The sequence below is a fragment of the Hemiscyllium ocellatum genome, chromosome 4, assembly GCF_020745735.1.
Source record: "Hemiscyllium ocellatum isolate sHemOce1 chromosome 4, sHemOce1.pat.X.cur, whole genome shotgun sequence".
NCBI classification, from domain to species: domain Eukaryota; kingdom Metazoa; phylum Chordata; class Chondrichthyes; order Orectolobiformes; family Hemiscylliidae; genus Hemiscyllium; species Hemiscyllium ocellatum.
Window position 1 is genome coordinate 106,367,944 of NC_083404.1, and position 10,310 is coordinate 106,378,253.

The following is a 10,310-nucleotide window of genomic DNA, read 5'->3' on the forward strand; positions in this document are numbered from 1 at the left end:
GGGAATGAAATCTTTATCAGAGTAGCCTGCACATGGCTCTAGTTGTTGACTCTCAATACTCTAAGTCACAATCCCTTGGTAATAGTTACCATATCCACTTAAATTCCAAGAAACAAAAAACTTTACAAACAGTAGACCTTAATTTACCAGAACTAAAAATAAATCCTCACTAAAAGGTTACTCCACACCTGTCTTTATTTTGGAAGAGGATGTGCAGTCGCTCACGCGTTTGTTTGGATTTCCATTGTCAGCATGAGAGCAGAAATTACAAAATAGGAACAAACCAGCGTTGCTTAATTTACAAAGGACCTCGGAATGACTTTGCACTGCAGCAAAATGCAGGCACAAAGTGAAAGCGCAGAAATTATCAACAAAATTACTTGTACTGCAATGCTGAAAATAGCCTCTGTGGGTTGAGTTACTGAGAAACAGATGGTGAGCAGATTATTGATCCGTACCTTGAGCCTTATGTCATCAGAAAGTGCTGACTGATTCCCAAAGTCATTTAATTTACACTGAAACAACAGTTTACCAGAACCGTGGGCCTGACAGGCCTGATTACTCAGCAAATTACAAGTGGCCTTGTCACATATGACTTGTACCCTTGTGTTCACTTGCCACTGTAACAAAAAAGCCCATGTAGGAAGTAAACAGGCCCCATCATTTTCAATGCTATGCTCATGAAAGGATCTCGAGTGATACTATGTTTCTAATTGTGTGTTTGTTCAGATGGCTTTATGTTACTGGGAAAGGGGTTTTGGCCTTGTCCTCTTCCAAGTGAGTATTTCCTCCATCTCCTCATTTTCCCTCGTAGAGCACAGATTTTATTACATGGGGTATGAGCATCCCTCATTGCCCTTGAGAAACTGTTGTTGGTAGATCAATAATTCCAGGGTTTTGGCTCTGTGACAATGAAGGACACTATTCTCAAGTCAGGGTGATGTGAGATTGGAGGGAAACTTACAGGCAGTGGTCCTATCCTCAGCAGTAGAGGTCAGGGATATGAAAGGTGCTGTCTTGTCAATGGTGCACACTGAAGACAGGCTGAGCTGGTGCTGCAGGAAATGAGGATGGACAGTGGAATTTAAGCAGTTGTTTTGGTCTAACTGGGGGGTGAATGCCTTAGTCTTGAAGCTGTTCTCACCCACATCAGTGGAGGATATTCAATCACAATCTGAGCCTTGAATTATACCTGTAGATGATGGAAAAGAGGCAGGAGTGAATTGATCACCCATTTCTGATTTGCTCTTTAGTTATTGTATTTATATAAAAAACCAAAAGAATGGTGGATGCTTTAAATCAGAAACAAAAACAGAAATTGATGGAAATGCTCAGCTTGTCTGACAGCATCTGTGGAAAGAAATCAGAGTTAACATTTCGAGTCGAGTGACCATTCCTCAGAACTGAGTTAGCTCTGATTTCTCTCCACAGATGCTGCCAGGCATGCTGAGGGTTTCCAGCAATTTCTGCTTTTGGTACAGCATTTATGTCTGTTCTGTGTAAACTTCTAGTCAAATGTGACCTCGCCCCTCAGGATGTTGATGTTGGGGAATTTGAATAATATTAATGCCAAGGGTTGTGGGTTTGCATATTAGAAGTGTGAATGCTTCAATTTGTGACTCTGAACTCTCACTTAAATGCCTGAATGAAATACATTGTTAACCCTTGAGCCACAGGCTACTTGGCACTATAACACAAGAACAATACAGGGTAGATATTCACTTGTATGTCCTGATTCAATGCTTCATGTGAGAACACAAATCAAGATGCTCAAACTGTGTAATATTTGTAGTCACAGTTTGGTGTGCAATTGATTCAGCAGCACTAACTCACGGGTAGCAATGCTCCCGAGTAATATAAAGTTGGATTGGTCGGACAGCAGACAGTTCTCCTTCTCCAAGAGGACAACATACCTATGGAAGAAATTGTGAGTACTAACTGTCTTCACATCTTCACATGAGAACTGAACTATGTGAAACAAAAACAATTTATTTTTGTTAAGTGTTAAAAATCACATAACAGGTTATGGTCAATAGGTTTATTTGGAGGCACTAGCTTTCGGGGTGCTGCTCCTTCATCAGGTGGTTGCGGAAGTTTGTTAAGAGTGGCTATTAGGCTATTTTTCATCACTCAAGTAGTATGTGTGAATGGGTCAGAGAAGGATAACTATTAGAAATCTTCCACATTCTTTTCCAAATTGATCTGATTTTTTAAAACTTTCCACAGGAGCCTGCACGGTTTGTTAACTCATGGTCCCTAAAGTATCACAAACCGATTTTCATTTATTTGTCTATTTCTATACACAAATGAAGAAAGTTAACTCCCAATCGATAATAGGAGAAAGTGAGGACTGCAGGTGCTGGAGATCAGAGTCTAAAAAGTGTGGTGCTGGAAAAGCACAACAGGTCAGGCAGTATTCGAGGAATTTGATGGGCTTATGCCCGAAATGTCAACTCTCCTGCTCCTTGGATGCTGCCTGTTATGCTGTGCTTTCCCACCACCACACTTTTTGACCCCAATCAAAAATATCAGATTTAAGAATTAGGATTAAGAATTAGGAACACACAGGACTGAAAATGAACCATTGTGAAACTTCAGCTTTTCTGATGAATTGACCTTCTCTGCATATTCAGTCATTTCTTTTGTCAAATATTCAGCTCCCGTTTGAATTTTGTCTGGTCTCTGCCCCCTCATTCTTCCCCTACTTTATTCACACACCAGTCTCCCTGGATCAATTCTCATTTTGATCCCTAGTGCTTAGAGAAGGGAAACAAATATACAATATACAAGTTCCAATAAAACCATCTGGAGGACTTTAAAACTTGCTTTTGTATTTTCTTTTCTCAGTAATAAACGCTAAATCCTTAAGAGAGAAAATGGTGATGTCAAACGTGATTTCAGGCTTCATTAAATGGGAAAGCCCTTTTTTTTATATAGAATTGCTATTTCTGAATATTTATGGATTCAAAGCACACCATGAGAGGTGACCACATATGTGAGGCTGAATACCAGAACTAAGGTCCAGAGAAGGGATCTTCCATTTAGAACAGATGAGGAGGATCATTGGTGTTTGGAATTCTCTTCCCCAGCAAGCAGTCATGACTCATTGTATATACTGAAGGGTACGTTATACTGATTTTCTTTTAGTGTTGAAAGATATGGAGGGTAGGCACAAAGTTCAGCCAAGATCAAATCAAATCATCCCTCAGTTTATTGAACAGCAGTGGAGGCTTGAGGGGCCTGTGACAAAGCTGATCCTTTCTCAAGGTTACTGCGCCCTTGAATTTTTTTCAAAGAGGGGGTATTTGGCCAGGTTTCAACTGGACCGGGTTTGCAGAGTTTATTGGGGCCCTTTTTATTTACACATAACAGATAATGCCTCCAGCAGAAGGCTTTCAAGTCTTTAAAAAACAGTATAATCAAAAGGGAAGAAGCCAGCCAGCTGCATAACTAGCCTTAATTTAGATTAGTCAATTGAGTTCAGTTGCGGTCTGTGTGAGTAGAGGTCTCTGTCCTCTTCTGACTTCAAACCTGTAAGGATGTGTTTTTGTTTTTACCTTTTGTGCCAAGGGATGTTTATTGGGATTGTTGCAAGTATTTTGAAACAGCACCATTACGTCAGGATAGCCTGTCGGGTGTGGATGGGATAAGTTTTGGTATTCTATTTTCAGTTCTTTGTGTTTGGTTTAGTAATCTTGTAAATACATTCTGTTTTGTTTAAAACCCAGTGGTCTGACCAGCTAAATTCTCTCCGGGAAAATCTGCTATATACTAACATAGCAAAGTTAAGGTCTGGGCAACCTGCTTAAAAATGTTTTGAGAGGTTGGGCCTGGTCCATAACAGGGCAAAAGTGAGGATTACAGATGATGGAAATCAGAGTCTAGATTAGAATGGTGCTGGAAAAGCACAGCAGGTCAGGCAGCATCCGAGGAGCAGGAAAATCAAGAAAAGTTGATTTTCCTGCTCCTCCGTTGCTGCCTGACCTGCTATGCTTTCCCAGCACCGCTCTAATTTCGACTCTGGTCCATAACAGGCCAAATGGCATCTTATGACATGGCAGAGCTTTACTGAGAGGAGCAGCACAGTTGGAGGTGCCATTTTTCCCTGATAAGATTCATTTGTCTTTTAAGGTGAATATAAAAAGTTTTTTGGAATTATTAGATAGACTTAAGGGAGGATTTGTAGGTTCAGTTAACCAATATGTAAGGCAAATTATCTGGTTATTCATTTTATTGTGTGACTATGCTGTGTACTTGATGGCTGCTACATGATACTAATGTCTACATGTCAAAGATTGTTCTTAATAAGCCTTGAAACACTTTCAGGCATTGAGAGGTTCTGAGGTTGTGATCAATTTTTCAATTACATAAGCACCTTAAAAGAAGAAGATTAAACTGTAAGGTCAAATAAATCTTACATTGGGACAACATTAAAACTCAACCTTAAGGTTTCTCAGTACCATGTAGATTTAAACCACAAAATGTATTGTAAGTGGTCTGGTGTCTGAATTTAGTCCCTGTAGCATAAAGTCTACGCAGTTACAGTTTAAAAGCTGGGGCAAGAAATGGGCAGCCATTTCTCACATGGTTGGTGGTGCTGTTTACAGAAGCATACTGTGAGAACAATTGCTGGAAATTGTGTTGGAACCTATGCCAAACCCAACTACCACTAAATATCAGAAACAGGATACATGTCCACTAGAATTAGAAGGAGAATGAGAAATATTGGGAAAATGTGCCTTCATTAGTGACTTGTGATTAAATGTCATCAGAGGAGGAACAATTTATTTACTGTCACAACAAAACAGATATAGTGCTTAGAGAGAAGAGGCAGACAACATCAAAAGTGTAATCATATTACATTTATGATTTATTTACTACAGGGAAACTATACACACACTGACTCCAAACAGTTAAAAGGGAGAAGGAGAAGCAGAATCCCTCTTAGTACAACACTAATTGCGTACAAGTCAGATGGAGCACTTTATTCACAATAGCCAGGGAATATAAAGCAGGATTCAGTTCCTGGTTATCGAGCTTTGACAAGATTTCATATGGAGAGGAGGCCAGAACGAGCTTATTGGACAAATTTTAGTGGATTCTGAAGAAGAGTCATACTGGACATGAAATATGAAACACAGAATACTGGAGAAACTCACCTGTGGCGAGAAATGGAGTTAAAGTGGGTTAAGGTTAAATATTCTGAAATTGAACCTTCCTCATTCAGTAGTGTTACCAAAGAAAGGCCAGTATTCCACACATATAACCTTGATGATGTTCTATCTTCCATTCCACATTGAAAACTTGGTAGTTACTGCCCTTTAATCAGCATGTTTAAAGTTCTTGGTTTCCCCTACTTTATTCTTTGAGGAGTTCACCTGATCAGTCGCACCAAGGCAATTCATAAGAATTACAAGATCCCTAAGATAGTGAAGTGGTAATCCCTCAGTCATACAATCTCTTGAGTCGGTCACTTGTGGTACTTTGTAATTCTTTATCCTATGCTTTATTACTTCCTCTTCAAAATTATTACTTCCTGAAGGCGATGTGCAAAGAACAGTGATCACTGACAATGTTCAGCAGCCAAAGCTCATTGAATCTTGATAGGCAATCCCCGGGGGAGGGTTAGTGTTGAACAGCAGCATGTTGTGGGTTTAAAGCTCTAAATAGTGACCTACAATGCTTAATTTAATTTATCCTGAATTATGCAAAGCAAGATTAGCCCACTAAATAGGATATATATATATGCAATTTGGAGTCGGTATTGTTTACATTCACAACAGAAGTTTTGACACGGGCATCTTGGCTTATTATGGGCAGATGTGCTCTCAAGCACATGTTGGTAGCTTCAAGAGGATGAATAATCATTAAAATAATAATTCATTCTTAAAGGAGGGAAATATATTGAGGGTTTATTTTTGCATATCAAGGAATCCTGAATGAAATTTAAGCTGATTTAATATTGAAATTGGTGAAGACTGTAGACAAGGATAAGAAGGAACAGATTTGGGGAAAAAGACAAATGGATTCAACTTTCTGCCTACACACTGGATTTTAAGTGAGTAAACTCCCTTGAATATCGTTTAGAATATGAACCTCTATCTTAATATAATAAAACTTTTTTTAACAACATAATTAAGAAAAATGGCAAGTTAAAGCATTTTAAGGCAATATTCTACTTTGACAGCCTGGACATTCACACATTACACAGAACAAGCTCAGATCAAAAACACTTTCGATGAACTATTGATGGCCCTGATTCATCATATTCCTGTTTAGTGATCCACATTTGTTGGAAGGTGGAGAGAGAAGCCAAGATAGACCCACCAATCCACACTGAATACTTCCTTTCAGGTGGAGCAATGATTTTAATCTTCATTGTGCTTGGAGCCAAGGCTGTGATTTCTTTTTGCATTCGATCAGCAATACCTGGGTACATGGTGGATCCACCAGACAAGACTGTATTGGCATACAGATCCTTCCTGATGTCTATGTCACATTTCATAATGCTGTTGAAGGTGGTCTCATGGATTCCAGTTGTTTCCATCCCTAGGAAGGAAGGTTGGAAGAGAGCCTCTGGACATCTGAAACGTTCATTGCCAATGGTGATGACTTGACCATCCGGTAGCTCATAGCTTTTCTCTAGAGTTGAAGAGGAGGCAGCCATTACCATTTCAGACTCAAAGTCAAGAGCCATGTAGCATAACTTTTCTTTGATGTCACGGACAATCTCCCTTTCAGCTGTGGTTGTGAATGAGTACCCACGTTCAGTCAGAATCTTTATCAGGTAGTCAGTCAGGTCTCTGCCAGCCAGGTCTAGTCGCAGAATGGCATGGGGCAAGGCATATCCTTCATAAATAGGTACAGTGTGAGTAACACCATCACCAGAGTCCATTACAATACCTGTAGTGCGGCCAGAAGCATACAAGGACAGGACAGCCTGAATGGAGACATACATAGCCGGTGTGTTAAAGGTCTCAAACATAATCTGAGTCATCTTCTCCCGATTAGCTTTGGGATTGAGAGGTGCCTCTGTGAGGAGGACAGGATGTTCCTCTGGGGCAACTCGCAACTCATTGTAGAAAGTGTGATGCCAGATCTTCTCCATGTCATCCCAGTTGGTCACAATCCCATGCTCAATTGGATACTTCAGGGTCAGAATCCCTCTCTTGCTCTGGGCTTCATCACCAACATAACTGTCTTTCTGACCCATTCCCACCATCACTCCCTGAAATTAGAAGATCATGAGCAAGGCCAAGTCAACCATGGTAGAGTTAGTAGAACACTCATAAGGTGCATTCAGGCCTTAAGCACAAACCAAAGGATTTAACCTGAGGTTGTGCTGCTATTCATGAGAGGCAAAGCCAAGACTCTCAGTTCCCTTCTTATGTGGATATATAAAACAAAATCCATGGTAATACTTTAAAGTAGAGCCAGGGAATTAGCCCCCCTCCCCTGGTGTTCTGGCCAACAGTCAACATCACAAAAAGCAGATTGTGATCATTGACATTGTTCCCTAAATTACAGTGACTATATTTCAGAAGTTTTTCATTTCTTGTGAAAGGGACTTGGGGTAAGTCTTGAAAATGGCTGTATAAATGCAAATCTCTTACCAAAACAATATAAATGGAAACTCAAATGATGTTGAATGGGAAAAGACACATGGAAAGAATGAATAGACAGTATATTAGGGCTAAATATTGGTCAGGACCAATAGGATAGGAGATGTAACTACATCAGATGGACTGCAGCATTTCTAGGCCAAGGCTTACCAGCTTCTCCTATTTGTATAAATCATTATCATATGACTAGGATAAATAAAGAATGTGTGTCAGCAAAGGAATAAGTCATTGAATGTTCATTCCCTGCTGGGCACTGAACTAAAGAGGATAACATTTCCTTCAGTAGCAAACTGTAATTTATTCCTAAGTGTGAGTGTTGTTAGCAAAGTTGGTATTATCTACTTCTGCTTAGTCACTCAAAAAGGTGACTATAGCTGAATCGCTCACTCAGTCATTTCAGTGGACAGCCAAATCAGTGAGGGACCAGGAATCATCAGCCTGAATGGTATTCTTTTTTCCTGGAAGTGAAAAAGGACGCTGTTGAGCAAGCTTTACTTTATTGGCAGAGTGCTTCGATATCACTGTTACTGACTGTAGCTTTTTGTTCCCAGATGTTTTAAACTAGGGTTGTAATTCACATTCTCTGGATTCTGAATTGCTATTCTAGTAACAGCCACTGAACAACCATGCTGGTTCTGTCGCAGTTAGCTTGCAAGCTTCCTTTTGTGCTCAAGGACAGATAGATAACAGGTTAATATTTTGTTGCTCAGACTGAATGCTTTCAGGCAAATTGGAGTCATGAACTACAACAGAAAGCTAACATTATTTCTCTTGATAAAAATCAGCCTTATTTTTGACCTTAAACTTTGATTTGTAGATCTGCAAAGAAGTTTACATATCCGGTTCAATCAATAGAAATATTCCCATTATTATCTCTCCAAATATATAAGTCCTTGTTAAAATACAAAAAACAAAATATGAAATATGAAAGCTTCTAGTCTGTCAACATGCTTAGGCTCTTTTATTGCAGTATTTATAAACCAGATCAGAATAGAAGAAATATTTTTAATTAAAATGTGCATTTTTACACTCACAAGAGGAAATGGCCTTCCTGAAGGATCTTTTCTTGGTCTTGTAAATGATGGGTTAACATAGGCAACAGAATGCAATCAGGTTTCCTAGCAACCCAACTGCTGGTCCATGTAGCCCAACCTTAACATTGCATTCCTGACCTTCACAGTCCTCAAACATCCCACGACTAGGATGCAGATGTCATTGGTAAGAATATCTTGCTCATTCCCAGTTACCCTGCTTCAGATGTTTGACACAATTGAATGGCTTCATTGGGCATTTCAGAAAGCTGTTAAGAGTCACTCAAGTTGATGGGAGTTGAATCTAATACGTATTGAATAGAAATAGAAGGGATTGTCCTTGAAAAAGACTATATAAATGCAAAAATCTTTCCAAAACAATACAAATGAAAACTCAATATGATGTTGAATGGGAAGAGACACATGGAAAGAATGAATAGACAGTGTTTCAGGGCTAAATGTTGGTCAGGATCAATACGATAGGATGTGTAACTTACAGCATCATTGCTGTAAAAAGAACTAATTAGTATAAAACAATACTAAAAACAATAAAATCTTAGTTTTAGTTTTCTTTTCAAACACGATTCTGTACTGTGGTGGGATTTGATGTCATGTTTTCTCATAAGCAATATCCTTTACAGATCATATAAAGGACAGGGAGACCAGTCATGCCCAGATGACAACTTCAAACTGTAAACTCATCTCGAAGTATAAACCAAAATTTGAAAATCTCCTTTTAAAATATTTTATTTCAAATAATTAATTAGAATAAAATTACCTGGTGCCGAGGCCTTCCAATAATGGAAGGAAATACAGCTCTAGGAGCATCATCCCCTGCAAACCCAGCCTTACACATCCCAGACCCATTATCCACAACCAGAGCTGCAATCTCCTCATCCCCCATGGCTCAGAATCTGCTGGAAATCACTGCAAAGAGAACCAAAAATCACAACATTTCACAGACAGAAAGAAAAGCAAACCACTTTCTTGCAATAAGTTGACAAGCAAATCTTACCTTCAAAGATAATCCCAGCACAACTCCTCTTGCATTACAGCACTCAGCAAATATGATTACTCATATGTTCTTCAGCTCATTCACTGTTCTTTTATACTGCATCAGATTCAGCTCGCCCATATCACATGGGCTTGACATGGGGGAGGAGCTAAAATACTTCTATTCATGTTTAAACCTTTTAGTTTTAATTTCAAACAATGCTCCTGTTTTAATTTGCCTTTTCTTTAATGTAAATGAAAAGAATTCTTTAAATCTGATGTTAGGTTTAAAGTCCTAATTGTCCTGCTTACATTTGCTTGGAACATTTTGAAATGTAGATTCAGGCTGAACTGACATCAGAGACATTGAATTCCTTTGAAATGGCTGGCTCTTGTTATGTAATCATTGTATGCACAACATGAAGAGTTGTTGAATTAAGTTTTTTTTTCGAAGATGTAATATAGACTAGGACAATAGTGTAATGACTATGGAACTGATGACTGATCAGAACAATTAATTTGTTACTAATAAAATAATAACAGATTCAGAAATAACACAATACAAACCATGGGTCTAAAGTGGCTCCCAAATAATGCTCACAGTATGTATTCTTTGTGTACTGTATTACCAACCACTATAGTTCAAAATAAATTGAGCTAGTAT

General features: G+C 38.9%; 1 protein-coding gene across 3 annotated transcripts; it reads right to left on the bottom strand.

Moving 5' to 3' along the window:
- Window positions 1-6,223: 6,223 nt before the first annotated feature.
- Window positions 6,224-9,557, bottom strand: LOC132815054 (actin, cytoplasmic type 5-like). 3 transcript variants are annotated; one of them, XM_060823736.1, is made up of 3 exons: window positions 9,432-9,524; window positions 6,744-7,228; window positions 6,224-6,551 (listed from the first exon to the last, which is right to left on the bottom strand). In XM_060823736.1, the coding sequence occupies exons 1-3, from the start codon at window positions 9,507-9,509 to the stop codon at window positions 6,224-6,226; spliced, it is 891 nt and encodes a 296-aa protein (XP_060679719.1). In that variant the 5' UTR covers window positions 9,510-9,524. The 3 variants fall into 3 exon arrangements, with proteins under 3 accessions (XP_060679719.1, XP_060679717.1, XP_060679716.1); XM_060823734.1 differs by having other exon boundaries at window positions 6,224-7,099; window positions 9,432-9,557; XM_060823733.1 differs by having other exon boundaries at window positions 6,224-7,228; window positions 9,432-9,557.
- Between the last annotated feature and the right edge of the window lie 753 nt (window positions 9,558-10,310).

What these genes read in the sequence shown, in the direction of transcription:
- LOC132815054 (XM_060823733.1), bottom strand. Translation starts at nt 9,557, where the DNA reads ATGGGGGATGAGGAGATTGCAGCTCTGGTTGTGGATAATGGGTCTGGG. An exon ending in TTGGAAGGCCTCGGCACCAG is followed by an intron (nt 7,229 to 9,431) that starts GTAATTTTATTC and finishes TTCTAATTTCAG; the next exon opens with GGAGTGATGGTGGGAATGGG.